Below are 24,227 nucleotides of genomic sequence, written 5' to 3' on the forward strand. Positions count from 1 at the left end.
TGAACACAGTAATATAGTGAACAATTAGCCATTAGCCATTGTAGACATCCTGTAGCGAAACATTTTGCAACACATGTTAGTTTCTTATTGGACAAGTTCAGGTAGTTCCTGCCCGTTTTGTTCAGTGTTCCTCTCTTTGATGTCTAGTGAATACGACCCCTATATGTCTAAGCTGCTGTATGAGGACTTAGATCCACTTCCCTTCTTTCCTTCCCAGGTTAAATGATTGACAGCTCACAGATTCAGTGAAGGAATGGCCTCAACTCAAAATCCTTGGTTGTGGGAGTGTGCTGCAGTTAAATGCTTCTGGGACAGTTACAAAATAAATTTCAAAGTGCGTGTATTTAAATATTCAATGCTTCGAATCAACAATGATAGCTCCTTTTTAATCGCCCAATCAATCAGAGAGCCCTGGTGAAGTGGTGCCAGGAAAATACCTCTCCCTCAACCAATGCATCACTGGGGGCACACTGCCTGCCCTCCAGGACAACTACAGCACCCGGTGTCACAGGTTCTCAACAACCTTATTGTCTTCCTAGTAACTCTGTTGTACATCTTACCAGACTGATAGCTTTATTTCAGTGTATTTGATGTCTGGATTGTCATGTGTGTTGTACTAATTGCTTCGATTTTTATTGTAAGCATCCTTGGGTTTTTGAAAAGCGTGTTACAAATATATATATATTTTTCATTATAGTAATGTAGAATTATTCAAATTGTATGTAACCCTGTTTTAATCTTTGATATACTGTATATTCAAAATTAATAATACAAATTTAATAATAGTCCAATTGATTGAATATAAGTAGTATTTAATTTTAACAGTAAAATGAATAATAGTAGTTAGTTATTCCTATTGCCGTGTATGACTTGGGGCGCTATTCAATCTGTATAACTGAAGCGGTACAGATTGCACTATAGAAATGTAAAGGTCATTTCCAACTGAGCCGACATATTCAGCATATACCCCCAAAAAAACATTTGAATAGTTTATGTCCTTACAAGTAACTCTGCTGTACGTCTTACCTATCTTTTTATTTCAGTGTATTATAGATACATTATTATTATTATACAGTGTATTATAGGCCTCTGTAGTCTTTCTACTATTGAATACTCATTGCTTGGATGTGTTTTTATTGTAGCACCTTGGGGTTTAAAACAAGTAGCATTTCTTACATTCTATGTAACTCTGTGTGTTAATCTATGGTAACCTGTATTTCATGTTCCTTAAATATATGAAGTAAAACTGTCCTGTTGCCGTGTGACATTGTGTCAATCTGTGATTAATTGAATGACTTGGTTTCCACAGCTATGAATGTTCATACCCATATATAACTACATATTAGGCCTAACTGTGTGAACTCAATGTCTTTAAAGGGGGCAATCGGCGGCTTAAACTATAACAAAGTGCTCACGCTGCCACGGTTTTAGTGAACATTTTTAGGGCTGGAGAAATGTAACCAGTATCAAACTCATATTCAGAGTTATGGATGCAATACCTGATATTAAAATGTAACCATGTTTGAGGCAATACAGTGTTTGTTTACAATTACATTGTTAACAAACAGAAGTAAAACCAGCTTATATTTTGGGTTATGATTATGTATGACAGTTGAATTAATCTCATGAGTCATTTAAATTCTATTCTTGAAGAATACTGTTGTCCCCCAGGGCTCTGTACTAGGTCCTCTCTTGTTCTCTCTGTACACCAAGTCAACTGATTCTGTTATATTCTGTTTATGCTCACATGGTGTATATTACCACTGCTATGTGGTATACTGTATATACCATTTATTCTAGTGGCACATTGACTTATTGTCCCCCACAATGAAATCAGGAGGGGGGACTATGGAGCTGTCCCCGTTTGTATATTAGTCACAAATGATATCTCAGACACCACTGATCCAATTTGTTTACGAAACTTGGGTGAATGATGTGTCTTGCCATAGCGATCCGACATTTACAAAATTAACCTTCATTTTTGTCATTTAGCAGACGCTCTTTTCCAGAGTGACTTAGTGACAGTAGTGAGTGCTTACATTTTCTTAGTACTGGTCCTCCATGGGAATGGTATTCACAACCCTGGTGTTTGTTGCAAGCACCATATTCTCTACTAACTGGCCAACTGAGCTACACGGCACTAGGTTACTTAAATTAAGGGAGAATAGATGATGGCACATGTAAAATAATTTGAACATTGTATGTGTGTACAGCTGTGTGCATTTCAAAAACGCAGTTCAGTTGCTGGAAAATGTTTAGTAATGTGAAATGGGAAAGTAGCCTAGATATGCCTACGTTTTGTTTTAGTGTGCCTATACTGAACACATCCCAGCCAGGGACTCGATCTTTGGCGATGTAGGAACATTAAGCAAAAATAATAATAAAATAAAATAATACATACCGTAGCATATCACACTAATTACTGTCTCATGTTTACGTACAGAATAATATGAAATGTTCTGAAACCAGGTTGGCTGAAGAGAATTACTTGGTTGTATGAGAGTTGACTTCAGAAGAGTAATATGTTTCTAAACCCTTCTACATTAATGTGGATGCATTATTATGATCCATTAATACGGATAATCCTGAATGAATCTTGAATAATGTGTGAGAAAGTTATATACTCTACGTGATCAAAAGTATGTGGACGCCTGCTCGTCAAACATCTCATTCCAAAATCATGGGCATTAATATGGAGTTGGTCTCCCCTTTGCTGGTATGACAGCCTCCACTCTTCTGGGAAGGCTTTCCACTAGATGGTGGAACATTGCTGCAGGGACTTGCTTCCATTCAGCCACAAGAACATTAGTGAGGTTCGGCACTGATGTTGGGCGACTAGGCCTGGCTCGCAGTCGATGTTCCAATTCATCTCAAAGGTGTTCGATGGGGTTGAGGTCAGGGCTCTGTGCAGGCCAGTCAAGATTTTTCACACCGATCTCGACAAACCAACTCTGACCTTGCGGGAGGTCCAGAGAAACTGCATTACGCCAGTGGCCACTATAGGTTTATAATGGGCTGCAGAATAGCATTTTGGTGTTGTAGCGAATTTGGAGAGCAGCTTGACATGGGACACATACACACACACACAGCCTCCAGTCTCCAGGATCCTAAGATCATGTGTTTTAATAGCTGTGCTCACGTAGCCTACTAGCCTATAGTCGTTAGAAGGATAGTTGCCATATGGGGGAAATAAATACTACTCTTAGTAAAGCACCATGGATAAGGTCATTAATAGTTGCTATTATGCACAGAAGTTTTGTCCTAAACTACGCAGCAGAACGTTGTAGCGAAATTGGGACAGCAGACTGACAGGGACTCAACCCCAGTTCTCTTCACATTCAGAGACGAGAATGATTTTTGTTTGTGCTCATACCGCACTATGGCCATTAGTATGATAGTATGAAATTACCAGGGGGAAACTTGGGGTGTGTGTGTGCGTGTGCAAGTTTTTAGATCAGTAGATTAATAAACGTGTGTGTGCGCAGTGATGCCTGTTTAAACAATTGTGTTAGATCGTTAGATTGATGCTGATTGGTTTTGTTTTGCCCCTACAATTTACCACCCACACACACACACCTGCATACACACACACCTGCATACACACACACCTGCATACACACACAGCCTGTCCATCTCTACCTAATACTGTATGTAACCATGGATTCTCCTTCTGAAAATAATCAGTGGTACAACCTCTTCCTGGTCCTAATACTTATAATATGATGGTTATTATGTGCTAAAAGAGCAAGGATTTCCTTGTTACTGAAGCCAATTCTGAAGTATAGTTTCACCAGATAATCTAACTCAGGTATCTCAACAGTGGCGCACACACAGCAACAGGCAACAAGGTAGACATGCAATTAACAAAATCCCCAATTTTAATCATTAAATATAACTGCAACTTTATTCTCAAAGTGTCAACTTTATTCTCAAAATGTTGACTTTATTCGCTAAATTAAATTGAGAGTTTATTGATGCAGTGCCTTAGACCGCTGTGCCACTCGGGAGACCATTATTGTGGTTGTTCATTTCTTTACTATCAAATGAGGAGAGACAAACTTATCACACAAGTCAGAGTTATACTTAAACTAAATCTTTATTCACTTATTAATAAGGAAAGCATGTCACACCACACAGAAGTTAATGATGTGAGTGCTTTGCAATAACGATTGCTGGTCGACAAACCACACTTAGATGATTCATCGAGAGCCTCTAGACAAACTATACAAATAACTTTTATAGCAAATATACACCCCCTTAGTCTACATGACAAACAACAGATGTGTGGAATGGGTCACAAGGTTAGGATTCGTATGAAAGATATATATTTTTTACATTTCACCTTTATTTAACCAGGTAGGCTAGTTGAGAACAAGTTCTCATTTGCATCTGCTACCTGGCCAAGATAAAGCGTAGTAATTCGACACATACAACAACACAGAGTTACACATGGAATAAACAAAACATACAGTCAATAATACAGTAGAACAAAAGAAAACAAAAAGTCTATATACAGTGAGTGCAAATTAGGTAAGTTAAGGAAATAAATAGGCCTTGGTGGCGAAGTAATTACAATATAGCAATTAAACACTGGAATGGTAGATTGGCAGAAGATGAATGTGCAGGTAGAGATACTGGGGTGCAAAGGAGCAAAATAAATAAATAAATACCAGTATGGGGATGAGGTAGGTAGATAGATGGGCTGTTTACTGATGGGCTATGTACAGGTGCAATGATCTGTAAGCTGCTCTGACAGCTGGTGCTTAAAGCTAGTGAGGGAGATGTGAGTCTCCAACTTCGGAGATTTTTGCAATTCGTTCCAGTCATGGGCAGCAGAGAACTGGAAGGAAAGATGACCAAAGAAGGAATTGGCTTTGGGGGTGACCAGTGAGATATATCTGCTGGAGTGCGTGCTATGAGTGGGTGCTGCTATGGTGACCAGTGAGCTGAGGTAAGGCGGGGCTTTACCTAGCAGAGACTTGTAGATAACCTGTAGCCAGTGGGTTTGGCGACGAGTATGAAGTGAGGGCCAACCAACGAGAGCATACAGGTTGCAATGGTGGGTAGTGTATGGGGCTTTGGTGACAAAACGGATGGCACTGTGATAGACTGCATCCAGTTTGTTGAGTAGAGTGTTGGAGGCTATTTTATAGATGACATCACCGAAGTCGAGGATCGGTAGGATGGTCAGTTTTATGAGGGTATGTTTGGCAGCATGAGTGAAGGATGCTTTGTTGCGATTTCGGAAGCCGATTCTAGATTTAATTTTGGATTGGAGATGCTTAATGTGAGTCTGGAAGGAGAGTTTACAGTCTTTAAAAAAAAAAAAAAATTACCTTTATTTTACTAGGCAAGTCAGTTAAGAACAAATTCTTATTTTCAATGACGGCCTAGGAACAGTGGGTTAACTGCCTGTTCAGGGGCAGAACGACAGATTTGTACCTTGTCAGCTCAGGGGTTTGAACTTGCAACCTTCCGGTTACTAGTCCAACACTCAAACCAGTAGGTGTCTTACCAGTATTTGTAGTTGTACACGTATTCTAAGTCAGAGCCGTCCAGAGTAGTGATGCTGGACAGGCGAGCAGGTGCGGGCAGTGATCGATTGAATAGCATGCATTTAGTTTTACTTGTGTTTAAGAGCAGTTGGAGGCCACAGAAGGAGAGTTGTATGGCATTGAGGCTCATCTCGAGGTTAGAGGTTAGTTAACACAGTGTCCAAGGAGGGGCCAGAAGTAGAACAGAATGGTGTCGTTTGCGTAGAGGTGGATCAGAGAATCACCAGCAGCAAAAGATAAAGCACACATGGAATAAACAAAACATAGAGTCAATAATACAGTAGAAAAAAATAACATGTGGTGCCAGGTTAAAAACTCCCTCAATGTGATCAAGACAAATGGTGATTGTGGACTACAGGAAAAGGAGGTCTGAGCACGCCCTCATTCCACATCAACAACAAACTATCATGGTCCAAACACACCAAGACAGTCGTGAAGAGGGCACGACAAAGACTATTCCCCCTCAGGAGACTGAAATGATTCGGCATGGGTCCTCAAATCCTCAAAAAGTTCTACAGCTGCACCATCGAGAGCATCCTGACTGGTTGCATCACTGCCTGGTATGGCAACTGCTCATTCCTCGACCGCAATGCACTACAGAGGTTAGTGCGTAAGGCCCAGTACATCACTAAGGCCAAGATTCCTGCCATCCAGGACCTCTATACCAGGCGGTGTCAAAGGAAGGCCATAAAAATTGTCAAAGACTCCAGCCATCCTAGTCATAGACTGCGCTCTCTGCTACTTGCACAGCTAGTACTACCAGAGCACCAAGTCTAGGTTCAAAAGGCTTCTTAACAACTTCTACCCCCAGGCCATAAGACTCCTGAACAGCTAATCAAATGGCTCACGGACTATTTGCATTGCCCCCCTCTTTTACGATGCTGCTACTCTGCTGCTCCTCTCTGTTTATTATCTATATTACCTCAATTACCTCGCCCCCGCACATTGATTGACTCTGTACCCTGTATATAGTATAGTAACCCTGTATATAGCCTCACCACTGTTATTTTACTGCTGCTCATTCCTTATTTGTAACTTTATTTATTTTTTACTTACTAATTTCTTTCCTTAACACACATTTTTCTTACAACTGCATTGTTAGTTAAGGGCTTGTAAGCATTTCACTGTAAGGTGTTGTAACCTGTTGTATTCGGCACGTGTGACAAATAACGATTTGATTTGAATGTGTCGGAGGAAACACCGTACAGCTCAGTGACCGTCAGCGTTCAATAAATAGTCAGTAGAGCGCGATGGGACAAGGACATCCCAGCAGGCCAAACCCTTCCCTAACCCGGACGACGCTGTGCCAATTGTGCGCCGTCTCATTGGTCTACAACCGGATTGAACCCGGATCTGTAGTCACTCCTCTAGCACTGCGATGCAGTGGCTTAGACCGCTGCGCCACTCGGAAGGCTAGCATATTTTGTTTTGTTGACATTTGGAAGGTTTACCAACAAATTTGCTGTTTCCATCAGGCCTGTCATGACATTTTTATCCAAAATGTACTTTGCACACGTAAAAAGGTTGGATGGAAACCTGGTTAATTTAGTTATAGATTTGTGTGGATTACTTATTTGCATCATCTCTCTCCAGGTTGAATGAATGCTGGCTTCAACTCTCAGCTCAAACACCTCAATGTAACGGGATTCTTCCATCGAAGGAGAGGAGGACCAAAATGCAGCGTGGTTGAAATTCATGTTTGTTTTTAATAAGAAAACTATACATGAATAAACTACAAAAACAACAAACGTGTAAACCCGAAACAGTCCCGTGTGGAACAAACACTGACACAGGAGACAATCACCCACAAAACCCAACACCAAACAGGCTACCTGAATATGGTTCCCTATCAGAGACAATGACTAACACCTGCCTCTGATTGAGAACCATATCAGGCCAAACACAGAAACAGACAAACTAGACACACAACATAGAATGCCCACTCAGATCACACCCTGAACAAACAAAACATAGAAACATACAAAGAAAACTATGGTCAGGGTGTGACACTCAAGTTTGAGAGAGCTTGACCTGGGAGGAAAGAAACTCCAGGATTCAGGAGTGAGATTCATCTGTGCTGGACTTGAGAATCCACAGTGTAAATTGGAGACACTGAGGTAAGGCAACCCTCACAGAGTTTAACTTACATTTCACTTGGTCCTGGATTTAATCCAAGGCAGTGCACTGGACAGCTGACAGTGTGACTTTCAAAGGTAATGCTTGAGTCGAGATGCGCTACATTTAGATTGAATGAGATTTCCACAAACAATGGAAACATATTGTCAGCATTGTCAGCTTTCCAGTGCACTGCTCTATAACTTGGATTCAATTCTTGCCTTGGTCTCTAATATCATAATAGGGCCTTGGTTTCTAATATCATAATAGGGCCTTGGTCTCTAATATCATAATAGGGCCTTGGTCTCTAATATCATAATAGGGCCTTGGTCTCTAATATCATAATAGGGCCTTGGTCTCTAATATCATAATAGGGCCTTGGTCTCTAATATCATAATAGGGCCTTGGTCTCTAATATCATAATAGGGCCTTGGTCTCTAATATCATAATAGGGCCTTGGTCTCTAATATCATAATAGGGCCTTGGTCTCTAATATCATAATAGGGCCTTGGTCTCTAATATCATAATAGGGCCTTGGTCTCTAATATCATAATAGGGCCTTGGTCTCTAATATCATAATTGGGCCTTGGTCTCTAATATCATAATTGGGCCTTGGTCTCTAATATCATAATTGGGCCTTGGTCTCTAATGTCATAATTGAAGGCAATTTCAATTTTTATCACTGATTGTATTGTCTTTAGATGCAAAACGGACATATTTTCTGGAAGTTTTTATATTGTGTATATTTTCTCCCTCACTTTCCACAGGCTGTCAGGCTGCAGCATCACAGAGGAAGGCTGTGCTTCTCTTGCTTCAGCTCTGAGGTCAAACCCCTCCCACCTGAAGGAGCTGGACCTGAGTGGAAATACTCCAGGAGCCTCTGGAGTAAAGCTGCTCTCTTCTGTACAAGAGGATCCCCTCTATACACTGGAGACACTGCGGTGAGTTTTACTGATCAGGTTCATGAGCACACTGATATAGTGATCAGTAAGCCATTGTAGACATCCAGACACGGGGTCATATTCAACACATGCTAGTTTCTTATTGGATAAGTTCAGGTAGTTCCTGCCCGTTTTGTTCAGTGTTCTTCTCTTTGATGTCTAGTGAATACGACCCCTATATGTCTATGCTGCTGTATGAGGACTTAGAGCGACGACTTCGTTCCTTCCCAGGCTTCGTTATTGAAAGCTCACTGTTACGCTATGGAGCACTGGCCTCAGATCCAAGTCCTTGATTTTGATTAAAATGTAAATGTGGTCTGATGTTCGTTGATGTGTGCTGTTTCTGTTGCGTGTCAGTGTAGTGTGTGTTCCGCTAGCTTAGTAAAAAGCCCTCCTTTTATAAGGACATCATGTTATATCCATCATGTCTGTACATATTGACTGTAGTTCAGTGTGTTCCGCTAGCTTAGTAAAAAGCCCTCCTTTTATAAGGACATCATGTTATATCCATCATGTCTGTACATATTGACTGTAGTTCAGTGTGTTCCGCTAGCTTAGTAAAAAGCCCTCCTTTTATAAGGACATCATGTTATATCCATCATGTCTGTACATATTGACTGTAGTTCAGTGTGTTCTGTTAGCTTAGTAAAAAGCCCTCCTTTTATAAGGACATCATGTTATATCCATCATGTCTGTACATATTGACTGTAGTTCAGTGTGTTCTGTTAGCTTAGTAAAAAGCCCTCCTTTTATAAGGACATCATGTTATATCCATCATGTCTGTACATATTGACTGTAGTTCAGTGTGTTCTGTTAGCTTAGTAAAAAGCCCTCCTTTTATAAGGACAATGACAGTCTGACCTCTTCACAGAAAGACAATGAACATCTCATTGTGGGTCTTCTGGTTGGTCAGTAAAGCAGAGAGACATGCAGTCTCAGCAGCTCCTTACTGCTCTGTGTGTGTGGGGGGGGGGGGACTACCTGCTTACTGTTGCCTTGTTATAAAGTGTTGCCTTGTTATAAAGTGTCCTGCCTCTCACATTGCATTTTCATATGGATTTGCCAAATTTACATTTTCTGAATTTCTCATGTTTGTTAATGGTTTGTTCCAAAAGCCAAGTGAAAATGAGACTTGGTAGTAGAAGACTACGACTGGGTATTTCAGCCTTGTTCTTATTCCTTCACAGAATCACTGATTTGACATAATTGGACAGATGAACAAAAAGGCTCCATTCACTTCTACAATCAGTGATTAGGCTACTTAAATGAAGGGAGAATAGATGGCACTTTTAAAATAATTTGAATGGTGTGTGTGTGTGTGTGTGTGTGTGTGTGTGTGTGTGTGTGTGTGTGTGTGTGTGTGTGTGTGTGTGTGTGTGTGTGTGTGTGTGTGTGTGTGTGTGTGTGTGTGTGTACACCGGTGTACATTTCCATAGCGTAGTTCAGTAAGTGGACAATGTCTTGTAATGGAGTAATGGGGAAGTAGCCTGGATATGCCTGCCTAAACTTGTCCTACAAGAACTGATGTTAATTTCCGTTGCAAATTGTTTATTTTGATAGAAAGGTTAAAAAGGTTATGCCCTCTGAAAGCAGTTTTAATGTTGATGGTTGGCAGTAACTTGAGTCTTTGTGCTGCCAAATGTTTTCATGGGTGTTGTCCAATAGCAGTAGTGCTTAGTGAACAGTTTGGGAAGCACCTTCCCCTCCCCCCGTCTTGGACGGTTGAAAACAATAACTGTGAGAGAAGTTGGAGGTTGACAGACTTGTTGAACCTGATCACCGGTGTTTTCGTGGGAAAGAGCACCTAAAAAGCGTTAACTTGTAAATGGAGTCAGTTAGGGACATCAGGTGGAAATGAGCACAACAGACAAACTTCAGCCCATTGTAGTCTGGAAAATGATTTGCATTAGACAGAAGATGGGTAGACATAGCGACAGGAAGTAGGGGTGCTGCAGCAATCTATGTATGTTTTTGTACATATATTATATTCACAAATGTAGTGGACTGGGCCTTTACTACTCCTGTATTAGGTAACCGATATAGACTTCTGTAGAACGGGCAAAACAATTATTTCAGCATCTCCACTTTGGCAACAAAGGTAGTTGTATAATTACGAACAGTATCTTGCAGGATTCAGTAGTTGGAATTGTAAGAGTTGTTGTCCTGTCCCTTTCTCTGTGATGTCATTCTAATGGAATCCAGAAAGAACAAAACCCTGTTCTCTAATCACAGGCCTATTCAGGAAGTTCATTTCCTTGGAAAGAGAACTGCTCTGTGCTTGTTCCTCAGATCTGTGGTTCGTCAGTGTAAGTTGAGAGGGGTGTATCTTGGCTATAAAAGATCTCTGTAATTTTCTGGTGGTACTTCTCAACGGTTCATTAGAAATAGGGAATTGTTGAAAGTCAAATGCTATTGCAAAGCTTATTATTATTAAAGATGTAGTTTAAGTATAACTCTGACTGGTGTGTAGTTTGTAACGCTCCTCATTTGGTAAAGCTGAAATATGCCACCACAGATAAGACAGTGACAGGGGTCTCAGCAGTGTCAGGAAGCCAGGGAAGACTAGTTGGTGACAAAGGTGAAGTGAATTAGTGCAGATACAATACTTTGTTCTCTCTGTGCAGCAAACACTGGACAAGCCATATTATATTTTAAGGCAGTCTGACAAACCTCAAGTTGATTTCCAAACTGTATCAAGGGTTGATAGAGGCTTTTCCGGATGACACAAAACATTTACATTTACATTTAAGTCATTTAGCAGACGCTCTTATCCAGAGCGACTTACAAATTGGTGCATTCACCTTATAGCATCCAGTGGAACAGTCACTTTACAATAGTGCATCTAAATCTTAAAGGGGGAGGGGGTGAGAAGGATTACTTATCCTATCCTAGGTATTCCTTAAAGAGGTGGGGTTTCAGGTGTCTCCGGAAGGTGGTGATTGACTCCGCTGTCCTGGCGTCGTGAGGGAGTTTGTTCCACCATTGGGGGGCCAGAGCAGCGAACAGCTTTGACTGGGCTGAGCGGGAACTGTACTTCCTCAGTGGTAGGGAGGCGAGCAGGCCAGAGGTGGATGTTCCTCACATGTTAACAAACATGTGAGGAAGACCTGGGAGATGCTATTGATGATGATGACTGGATACAGATATGTGTGAATGCCCCGTCAGGTTCATATCATCTCAGACATACATTAGTGAAGTTTCAGACCATCCATAGAATGTACTATATGACAGTGGAATTCCTCTGCTGGAGGTGTAAATCACAACAGTGGACATATTTGCATATGTTATAGTCTTGTGAAGGCTGGATGAATTCTGGCAAAGCGCATGTTCTTTTATCTCAGCATGTCTACAGATTCTCCCTTATCCCTGCTTGGAAATGTTAATACCGGAGACTGTTATCTGGAGAAACTGTGTAACCAAGCATTTATAGAGGCTAAGAAATGCATTGCCATTAATTGGAAGGTTTGTTATCCTCCCACAATGTCAAGTTATGTATCACTAGATTTAATTTATTACCAGTTAAGGGTATACTGGGCAACTTTCATAAGATCTGGATGCCTTATATGGAATACAGTACGACTAAAGGGGTCTGTAGTGAAAACATGCCACATGAGGGGAAATACGCATCAAGGTAATCCCTAGCTGCTGGGCTGCTCAGTCCTGGCCCTGGGGGTCTGCCGTCCTGTGGGTTGTCACTCTGGCCTAACACACCCGAAAACCAATAATGAATGTTTCACTTAGATCCTAAAGCTGAGTGGGATGTGTTGGGTTGGGACGCTGCAGGGTGGTGGACCCCTAGGGACAGGTCGGGGTGACCCAGCTATATTGTGTGCAAGTAAAAATAGCTCTACAGTACTATTAGTCCTATGTCATTAATTATATGGAGGATTGGCTGTTTCTGTGTGTTAATGTATATTTAAGGTGTATGTGGGGTTTTTTGTTTTAGTTTTTTGTTTCCAAACCTTTCCCTTGGGAATTAAAGAAATGTAAGGTGTGAACTAGGAAGGCAATTGTTTTGGGAGAGTTGAGTTATTGACTAGACCGGTGGGGGTCAGGCGTGCAGGTGGCTCGGGCTGGCTGGTCGGTCGGCAAACAAATAAACAATACAACTAACCGTGACTACAGAGATGCTACGTGCACTAACTCAAAATATACACATCTCAAAACAATATCCCATAAAACACAGGTGGAAAAATACTACTTAATATGATCCCCAATTAGAGACAACGATAGCCAGCTGCCTCGTGAATCATACCAAACACCCAAACATAGAATCATACCAAACACCCAAACATAGAAAAACTAAACTAGAACACCACATAGAAAATAATAACTAGAAAAACCCCCTGACCTACTCGACCATAGAAAATAAGAGTTCTTTATGGTCATGACGTGACAGGTCCTCTTACAGTGCAGTAATATCTAAAAATTCACAACAATACACACACACACACACACACACACACACACACACACACACACACACACACACACACACACACACACACAAAAACCTAAAAGAAAAAAAATTGAATCAAGAAATATATAAATATTAGTACGAGCAATGTTGGACTCTTGAGAATAAATAATATAAATGCATGTATATGTCACAGGAGGTTGGTGTCCCCTTTATTGGGGTAGGATAGTCTCATGGTAATGACTGGATGCGGAATCGGTGGAATGGTATCAAACACATGGTTTCCATGGTTTCCAGGTGTCTTGTGCCATTCTATCTGCTCCATTTCAGACGTTATTATGAGCCGTCCTCCCCTCATCAGCCTCCACTGGTATATGTGATGGGATGTATAGACGTTATTATGAGCCGTCCTCCCCTCATCAGCCTCCACTGGTATATGTGATGGGATGTATAGACGTTATTATGAGCCGTCCTCCCCTCAGCAGCCTCCACTGGTATATGTGATGGGATGTATAGATGTTATTATGAGCCGTCCTCCCCTCAGCAGCCTCCACTGGTATATGTGATGGGATGTATAGATGTTCCCCTCAGCAGCCTCCACTGGTATATGTGATGGGATGTATAGATGTTATTATGAGCCGTCCTCCCCTCATCAGCCTCCACTGGTATATGTGATGGGATGTATAGACGTTATTATGAGCCGTCCTCCCCTCAGCAGCCTCCACTGGTATATGTGATGGGATGTATAGATGTTATTATGAGCCGTCCTCCCCTCATCAGCCTCCACTGGTATATGTGATGGGATGTATAGATGTTATTATGAGCCCTCCTCCCCTCATCAGCCTCCACTGGTATATGTGATGGGATGTATAGATGTTATTATGAGCCGTCCTCCCCTCAGCAGCCTCCACTGGTATATGTGATGGGATGTATAGATGTTATTATGAGCCGTCCTCCCCTCATCAGCCTCCACTGGTATATGTGATGGGATGTATAGACGTTATGGACAGTATGTCAAATCAAATTGTATTGGTCACATATACATGGTTAGCAGATGTTAATGCGAATGTAGCGAAATTCTTGTGCTTCTAGTTCCCGACTATGCAGTAATATCTAACAAATAATCGAACAAATTCACAACAACTACCTTATACACACAAATGTAAAGGGATGAATAAGAATATGTACATATAAATATATGGATGAGCAATGGCCGTGCGGCATAGGCAAGATGCAGTAGAATGTATAGAATACAGTATATACAGTTGAAGTCAGAAGTTTACATACATTAAGGTTGGAGTCATTAAAACTCGTTTTTCAACCACTCCACACATTTCTTAACAAAGTTAACAAACTACAGTTTTGGCAAGTCGGTTAGGACATCTACTTTGTGATACAAGTAATATTTTCAACAATTGTTTACAGACAGATTATTTCACTTATAATTCACTGTGTCACAATTTCAGTGGGTCAGAAGTTTAAATACAGTAAGTTGACTGTGCCTTTAAACAGCATGGAAAATTCCAGAAAATTATGTCATGTCTTTAGAAGCTTCCGATAGGCTAATTGACATCATTTGAGTCAATTGGAGGTTTACCTATGGATGTATTTCAAGGACTACCTTCAAACTCAGTTCCCCTTTGCTTGACATCATGGGAACATGTTGAATTTATTATGGATTTATTATGGATAAATGAATAAACAATATCCCCATTTTAAATAGAATTGTGTCTAGGTAAACTTATACTCTGTATGTTTAAATAGACAATATGAGTTCATAAGAAGAAATTGTGTGACAGGAGAAAGGAGTAATAAAACCATTCCAACTGGGCAGGAACAAATGGGTTGTAGACTGTGTAAACACATAAGGTCGTTAACCTATGGTTGACCCAACCTGAAACTTAGCTCTGGGGTTTTTAGATTAGGCAGAGAATGCATTCCTAGGGTTTCTGTTAATTAAACCTGTCAGTTCAGTGGTGATCGATAATGTTGAGGGGTCAAAGTTATCTGGGAGTGTGTTAGTAAGATAGAATGAACTTTTCACCTTACTTTGTCCTGTCGAGAGGGAGGGAGTTCGTTTAAGACAGTGAAATGATGTCATGATCTGTATTTAAACTGATGCATTTGTTTTGAGTGGTAGTGCGCTCCGAGAATAAATTATATTACCTTACCTATTATTTAAAGACTGGTCTGCGTCTATTTTATGCAAACAAGAAATCTTACAAAATTCTCATAAAATAGACAAAGGGCTTTCAATTGATGAAAGCACATCGGCATAATTAAATTATACTAACAGAAAATCAAAAGAAATCAGCCAAGACCCCAAAAATGGTAAACCTTCACAAGTCTGGTTCATTGGGAGCAATTTCCAAACGCCTGAAGGTACCACGTTCATCTGTACAAACAATAGTAAGCAAGTATAAACACCACAGGACCACGCAGCCTCCATACCGCTCAGGAAGGAGACTCATTCTGTCTCCTAGAGATGAACGTACTTTGGTGCGAAAAGTGCCAATAAATCCCAGAACAACAGCAAAGGACCTTGTGAAGATGCTGGAGGAAATGGGTACAAAATGATCTATATCCACAGTAAAACGAGTCCGATATCGACATAACCTGAAAGGCCACTCAGCAAGGAAGAAGCCACTGCTCCAAAACCGCCATAAAAAAGCCAGACAACGGTTTGCAACTGCACACGGGGACAAAGATCGTACTTTTTGTAGAAATGTCCTCTGGTCTGATGAAACAAAAATAGAACTGTTTGGCCGTAATGACTATAGTTATGTTTGGAGGAAAAAGGGGGAGGCTTGCATGCCGAAGAACACCATCCCAGCCGCGAAGCACGGTGGTGGCAGCATCATGTTGTGGGGGTGCTTTGCTGAAGGATGTACTGGTGCACTTCACAAAATAGATGGCATCATGAGTTAGGAAAATTATGTTTATATATTGAAGAAACATCTCAAGACATCAGTTAAAGTTAAAGCTTGGCTGCAAATGGGTCTTCCAAATGGACAATGACCCCAAGCATGCTTCCAATGTTGTGGCAAAATGGCTTAAGGACAACAAAGTCAAGGTATTGGAGTGACCATCACAAAGCCCTGACCTCAATCCTATATAACATTTGTGGACAGAACTGAAAAAGCGTGTGCAAGCAAGGAGGCCTACAAACCTGACTCAGTTACACCAGCTCTGTCAGGATGAATGGGACAAAATTCACCCAACTTATTGTGGGAAGCTTGAGGAAGGCTACCTGAAACGTTTGACCCAAGTTAAACAATTGAAAGGCAATGCTACCAAATACTAATTGAGTGTATGTAAACTTCCGACCCACTGGGAATGTGATGAAAGAAATAAAAGCTGAAATAAATCATTCTCTCTACTATTATTCTGACATTTCAAATTCCTACAATAAAGTGGTGATTCCAACTGACCTAAAATTGGGAATTTTTATTAGGATTAAATGTCAGGAATTGTGAAAAACTGAGTTCAAATGTATTTGGCTAAGGTATATGTAAACTTCCAACTTCAACTGTACATATGAGATGAGTAATGTAGGATATGTATACATGATCAAAGTGGCGTTATTTAAAGTGACAAGTGATACCTTTTATTAAATGTATTTAAGTGGCCAGAGATTTGAGTCTGTATGTTGGCAGCAGCCTCTCTATATTAGTGATGGCTGTTTAACAGTCTGATGGCCTTGAGATAGAAGCTGTTTTTCAGTCTCTCGGTCCCAGCTTTGATGCACCTGTACTGACCTCGCCTGGATGATAGCGGGGTGAACAGGCAGTGGCTTGGGTGGTTGTTGTCCTCAATGATCTTTTTGGCCTTTCCGTGACATCGGGTGGTGTAGGTGTCCTGGAGGGCAGGTAGTTTGCCCCTGGTGATGCGTTGTGCAGACCGCACTACCCTCTGGAGAGCCTTGCGGTCTTGAGGGCGATGCAGTTGCAGTACCAGGCGCTGATACAGCCCGACAGGATGCTCTCGATTGTCCATCTGTAAAGGTTTGTGAGTGTTTTAGATGGGGGGGTGAGTGGTTATTTTCCTGACACCACACTCAGAGGGCCGTCTCGTTTGTTGTTGGTAATCAGGCCTACTACTGTTGTGACGTCTGCAAATTTGATGATTGAGTTGGAGGCGTGGCCACGCAGTCATGGGTGAACAGGAAGTACAGAGGGGGCTGATGGAGTATGTACAATTATCACATGAAATTATGAATCGGGGCACTAGTCCATTATTTGACAAAATTGATCAGTTTAGTTGTGTTCATTTCAATTCAATAAAAGGTTCAACATATGAAATTAAAATGATACTTTTCTCCCTCACTTTCCACAGGCTGTCAGGCTGCAGCATCACAGAGGAAGGCTGTGCTTCTCTGGCTTCAGCTCTGAGGTCAAACCCCTCCCACCTGAAGGAGCTGGACCTGAGTGGAAATACTCCAGGAGTCTCTGGAGTAAAGCTGCTCTCTTCTGTACGAGAGGATCCCCTCTATACACTGGAGAGACTGCGGTGAGTTTTACTGATCAGGTTCATGAGCACACTGATATAGTGATCAGTAAGCCATTGTAGACATCCAGACACGGGGTCATATTCAACACATCCTAGTTTCTTATTGGACAAGTTCAGGTAGTTCCTGCCCGTTTTGTTCAGTGTTCTTCTCTTTGGTGTCTAGTGAATACGACCCCTATATGTCTATGCTGCTGTATGAGGACTTAGATCCACTTCCCTTCTTTCCTTCCCAGGTTAAATGATTGACAGCTCACAGATTCAGTGAAGGAATGGCCTCAACTCAAAATCCTTGGTTGTGGTAGTGCCCCGCAGTTAAATGTTTTTCCAACAGTTACTAAATGAATTTCAAAGTGCATGAATGTAAATATTTAATGTTTCGAATCAATGATAATAGCTCCTTGAATCTCTCAATCAATCAGAGAGCTCTGGTGAAGTGGTGCGAGGAAAATAACCTCAACAAACACGTCACCGGGGGCCCACTGCCTGCCCTACAGGACATCTACAGTACCCGGTGTCACAGGAAGGCCAAGAAGATGATCAAGGATCTCAGCCACCCGAGCCACGACCTGTTCACCTCGCTACCATGTAGAAGGCCGAGACAGTACAGGTGCATCAAAACCGGGACAGAGAAACAGGACAGCTTTTATCTCCAGGCCATCAGACTGTTAAAGAGGGCGGAGGGGTGGGTGGTTGGATGGGTGTGGCTGAAGAAACGGGATGAGAGGTTGAGACCCACTTTTTAGTTTTCTTGTTTGAATATTGTACCGGTGTTCTGTTAGCTTAGTAAAAAGCCCTCCTTTTATAATGACTTGTTATATACATATTGACTGTAGTTCAGTGTTACTATAGTCAGCTTCATCTCAACAACCTTATAGTCTTCCTAGTGACTGAACATCTTACCAGACTGTATTTCAGTGTTACTATATTCAGCTTCTTCATCTCAACAACCTTATAGTCTTCCTAGTGACTGTACATCTTACCAGACTGTATTTCAGTGTTACTATATTCAGCTTCTTCATCTCAACAACCTTATAGTCTTCCTAGTGACTATACATCTTACCACTGTATTTCAGTGTTACTATATTCAGCTTCTTCATCTCAACAACCTTATAGTCTTCCTAGTGACTATACATTTTACCACTGTATTTCAGTGTATTATCTGTCTCAGGATTGTCTTGTGTTGTACACTGCTTTGTAGCAGCTTGGCTTTTTGAAAATGTAGCATTTCTTACATTCTATGTGACCCTGTGTGTTAATCTATGTGACCCTGTGTGTTAATCTATGTGAACCTGTGTGTTAATCTATGTGACCCTGTGTGTTAATCTATGTGACCCTGTGTGTCATTCTATGTGACCCTGTGTGTTAATCTATGTGACCCTGTGTGTTAATCTATGTGACCCTGTGTGTCATTCTATGTGACCCTGTGTGTTAATCTATGTGACCCTGTGTGTTAATCTATGTGACCCTGTGTGTCATTCTGTGACCCTGTGTGTTAATCTATGTGAACCTGTGTGTCATTCTATGTGACCCTGTGTGTTAATCTATGTGAACCTGTGTGTTAATCTATGTGACCCTGTGTGTTAATCTATGTGACCCTGTGTGTTATTCTATGTGACCCTGTGTGTTAATCTATGGTCAACTGTATTTCATATTCTTTATACCAAGTAAAGCTGTTATTCATATTGCCGTGTGACATCGTGTCCATCTGTGATTGAATTACAGCTATGAATGTTCCTACAGTAATAAATAGGTCAACCTGTGTGGTGAAAGCTATGATTCCTTATTGATGTCACCTGTTAAATCCACTTCAGTGTAGATGAAGGGGAGAAGGATTGTTAAGCCTTCAGACATGGATGTGTACAGTATGTGTACTGTGTACAGGATGTGTACAGTATGTGGGCCAAGGCATTTAAGGTGTTCTGTTGGTCCAACTAACATTGATTTGACATGGAACAAAAACATTTCACTACTAAACCATCTAAATGGTATATGAAGCAGCTAGTTCAGGTGACTATTGCTGCCCAAACCTGCATCTAAAGAACCTAAACCTTTATTATACAAAGTCACCAAATAATGAAGTAGATGTTTTACTATTAAATACATTTTATTACACAAGCGGACAATGACAGTCTGGCCTTTTCACAGAAAGACAACTATGAACATCTCATTGTTGGTCAGTAAAGCAGAGAGACATGCAGTCTCAGCAGCTCCTTACTGCTGTGTGTGTGTCTAAAGACCAATATATTGGACAGCTAGATACTTCCTCCCCCACCATTAGTCCCCCCCATATTTTCTGCTCTCTCCTCAGCCCCAGTTGTGTTGGTCTTCCTCTGTGGTGGTCAGTATGTCAGTAACCAGGCCGGTGCCAATAGTTTTGTTGCCATCTCTGAGAGTGAACCGTTGACCTTTCTCCAGAATCATAGGCTGGCGCAGCGTGAGGGTCAGAGATGTGTCTTCACCTGGCATCACCATGTCCTGTTAGAGAGGAGGAGAAGGTCAAGCACAGCCCTGGAACTATGCTACACACTTTATTTCAGAATACACAAATCACATTGGGGGGAAAAAATTGACAGATGGACACATACCTTGTCTCCTGCCAGGTAGACCCTGCAGGCCATGTCCCAGGTGAGGGAGAACATGACTGGCATGAAGTTACTGACAAAGGGCTTGTGTCTGCCTCCCTCCTCCTTACTCAGAACATAGACCTGGGATGAAGAGATGTTTTAATGACACATTCTACATCCATTCCATTAAAGAACACGTATCCTAACCTTGGACTATGAGAATAATACACTAGTACATAAACACAATTTACAAATATACCACAAATACTATATACCATAGCTCTAGACAGACATATTTCATTTGATCAAATAGTTGAGGGTCAAATTTAAAACGCTGAATAAAGGGAAATTATTTCAGAAGACGATATACTGGGAATACATTTACATTTAAGGGCTGCAGCTGAAGATACAGACCTGGACTTTTTTATTTATGATACCCTGGAGATATGATACAGACCTGGACTTTATGATCTGATACAGACAAATTGATACAGACCTGCATTCACAGACCTGGACTTATTTATGATCTGATACAGACCTGGGCCTGGAGTGAACAGACCTGGACTTTACATACAGACCTGGGCCTGCTATATGATCTGAAATGGGCCTTTTATTATGATACAGACCTGGGCCTGGACTTTATGATATGATACCCTGTTTATGATACTAGACCTGCAATATGATACGATACAGATACACCCTGGACTTTATGATATGATACAGACCTGGACTTTATGATACAGATACAGACCTGGACTTTATGATACAGACCTGATTTACAGACCTGGGATATGATACAGACCTGGACTTTATGATACGATACAGACCTGGACTTTATGATACGATACAGACCTGGACTTTATGATATGATACAGACCTGGACTTTATGATATGATACAGACCTGGGCCTGGACTTATGATACAGACCTGATACAGACCTGGGCCTGGACTTTATGATATGATACAGACCTGGGCCTGGACTTTATGATCTGATACAGACCTGGGCCTGGACTTTATGATATGATACAGACCTGGGCCTGGACTTTATGATATGATACAGACCTGGGCCTGGACTTTATGATATGATACAGACCTGGGCCTGGACTTTATGATATGATACAGACCTGGGCCTGGACTTTATGATATGATACAGACCTGGGCCTGGACTTTATGATCTGATACAGACCTGGGCCTGGACTATATGATATGATACAGACCTGGGCCTGACTTTATGATATGATACAGACCTGGGCCTGGACTTTATGATATGATACAGACCTGGGCCTGGACTTATGATATGATACAGACCTGGGCCTGGACTGGACTTATGATATGATACAGACCTGGGCCTGGACTTTATGATATGATACAGACCTGGGCCTGGACTTTATGATATGATACAGACCTGGGCCTGGACTTTATGATATGATACAGACCTGGGCCTGGACTTTCTGATATGATACAGACCTGGGCCTGGACTTTATGATATGATACAGACCTGGGCCTGGACTTTATGATATGATACAGACCTGGGCCTGGACTTTATGATACAGATACAGACCTGGGCCTGGACTGGACTTGGACTTTATGATATGATACAGACCTGGGCCTGGACTTTATGATATGATACAGACCTGGGCCTGGACTTTCTGATATGATACAGACCTGGGCCTGGACTTTCTGATATGATACAGACCTGGGCCTGGACTTTCTGGTGGGGCTGGATGGAGCCTGGTTTGCTCATAACCATCCCTCTCCTAATGTCCTCCCTCTTCAGCCCTCGGACCAGAGCCCCCAGGTTATCTCCTGCCTCTGCTCTGTCCAGAGACTGGTGGAACATCTCAATGCCTGGGGAGGAGAGAGGGGGAGCGAGGGAAAGAAAGAGATGGAGACGGGAGGTGAAGGAAGAACAATTTTTGAGAATGGAGCTGTTTTGAGGTTTAGGATGGAGTTCACGGGTTACCAGAGGGATATTTTGGGTAACTGTCCAGTAGTCTTATTAGTGGGTAATTGGTGCTAGAAGTGCAGTGGAGAAACTGTTGTAGTTGTAACTTGGCGTTAGAGCTAGTTCTGTCACCACACTGTACTAGGGGTTAGAGCTAGTTCTGTCACCACACTGTACTAGGGGTTAGAGCTAGTTCTGTCACCACACTGTACTAGGGGTTAGAGCTAGTTCTGTCACCACACTGTACTAGGGGTTAGAGCTAGTTCTGTCACTACACTGTACTAGGGGTTAGAGCTAGTTCTGTCACCACACTGTACTAGGGGTTAGAGCTAGTTCTGTCACTACACTGTACTAGGGGTTAGAGCTAGTTCTGTCACCACTCTGTACTAGGGGTTAGAGCTAGTTCTGTCACCACACTGTACTAGGGGTTAGAGCTAGTTCTGTCACCACACTGTACTAGGGGTTAGAGCTAGTTCTGTCACTACACTGTACTAGGGGTTAGAGCTGTCAGTTCTGTCACCACACCACTCTGTACAGAGGGCTACTACTAACCCTAGGGGTTAGGCTAGTTCTGTCACACTAGGGTCTGTACTACTGTGACAATGAACAGCAATTAGTGTTAAACTGTACTTACAGGAATAATTATAGTAATATGAACACAGTTTTACAGCATATGTTACCCTGTGTGCTACAGCTCTAAAATTGAAATCAATATTTCTATAGTGGTGTGGCTCCCCATTCTTACCAGTGACCACAGACTTAAAGGCACGGTTCTGTCCCACTCTGTACTCACAGTCTGTCGCCCTTCTTTAATGACACCCCTCTCCAAAGTGCCAGTCACCACCGTACCCCTGCCTGAAAGAGGGATGAATGAATACACGTTTAATAAATGGTGTTGATACCCAGAGAGAGACGTGGTCAGACAACAGCAGACAGATCAGAACAGAGAGAGACGTGGTTAGACAACAGCAGACAGATCAGAACAGAGAGAGACGTGGTTAGACAACAGCAGACAGATCAGAACAGAGAGAGACGTGGTTAGACAACAGCAGACAGATCAGAACAGAGAGAGACGTGGTTAGACAACAGCAGACAGATCAGAACAGAGAGAGACGTGGTTAGACAACAGCAGACAGATCAGAACAGAGAGAGACGTGGTCAGACAACAGCAGACAGATCAGAACAGAGAGAGACGTGGTCAGACAACAGCAGACAGATCAGAACAGAGAGAGACGTTACAGAGAGAGACGGTTTAGACAACAGCAGACAGATCAGAACAGAGAGAGACGTGGTTAGACAACAGCAGATCAGAACAGAGAGAGACGTGGTTAGACAACAGCAGACAGATCAGAACAGAGAGAGACGTGGTCAGACAACAGCAGACAGAACAGAGACAGAAGTACTGACAGCAGACAGATCAGAACAGAGAGAGACGTGGTTAGACAACAGCAGACAGATCAGAACAGAGAGAGACGTGGTCAGACAACAGCAGACAGATCAGAACAGAGAGAGACGTGGTCAGACAACAGCAGACAGATCAGAACAGAGAGAGACGTGGTTAGACAACAGCAGACAGATCAGAACAGAGAGAGACGTGGTTAGACAACAGCAGACAGATCAGAACAGAGAGAGACGTGGTCAGACAACAGCAGACAGATCAGAACAGAGAGAGACGTGGTCAGACAACAGCAGACAGATCAGAACAGAGAGAGACGTGGTCAGACAACAGCAGACAGATCAGAACAGAGAGAGACGTGGTCAGACAACAGCAGACAGATCAGAACAGAGAGAGACGTGGTCAGACAACAGCAGACAGATCAGAACAGAGAGAGACGTGGTCAGACAACAGCAGACAGATCAGAACAGAGAGAGACGTGGTCAGACAACAGCAGACAGATCAGAACAGAGAGAGACGTGGTTCTGTCAACAGCAGATCAGAACAGAGAGAGACGTGGTCAGACAGCAGACAGATCAGAACAGAGAGAGACGTACAGACAGCAGACAGATCAGAACAGAGAGAGACGTGGTCAGACAACAGACAGATCAGAACAGAGACAGAAGTACTGACAGCAGACAGATCAGAACAGAGAGAGACGTGGTCTGACAGCAGACAGATCAGAACAGAGAGAGACGTGGTTAGACAACAGCAGACAACAACAGCAGACAGATCAGAACAGAGAG

The 24,227-nt window shown here is 42.0% G+C and overlaps 1 protein-coding gene and 1 pseudogene across 1 annotated transcript in view; one reads left to right on the top strand and one right to left on the bottom strand.

Annotated features, from left to right (window-relative positions):
- LOC127930349 (NACHT, LRR and PYD domains-containing protein 3-like) overlaps positions 1–17,902 on the top strand; it is a 36,287-nt gene extending 18,385 nt beyond the window's left edge. The window contains exons 8-11 of the mRNA XM_052520023.1: positions 218–224; positions 7,569–7,672; positions 8,438–8,611; positions 17,771–17,902. Of these exons, the coding sequence (XP_052375983.1) occupies positions 218–224; positions 7,569–7,672; positions 8,438–8,611; positions 17,771–17,783 (298 nt within the window). The 3' untranslated portion in view covers positions 17,784–17,902. The remainder of the gene's footprint in view (positions 1–217; positions 225–7,568; positions 7,673–8,437; positions 8,612–17,770) is intronic.
- A 1,720-nt stretch (positions 17,903–19,622) lies between these two features.
- LOC127930350 (elongation factor Tu, mitochondrial-like) lies at positions 19,623–22,908 on the bottom strand (annotated as a pseudogene).
- Between the last annotated feature and the right edge of the window lie 1,319 nt (positions 22,909–24,227).

Source organism: Oncorhynchus keta, chromosome 5, assembly GCF_023373465.1.
Source record: "Oncorhynchus keta strain PuntledgeMale-10-30-2019 chromosome 5, Oket_V2, whole genome shotgun sequence".
Classification (NCBI taxonomy): Eukaryota; Metazoa; Chordata; class Actinopteri; order Salmoniformes; family Salmonidae; genus Oncorhynchus; species Oncorhynchus keta.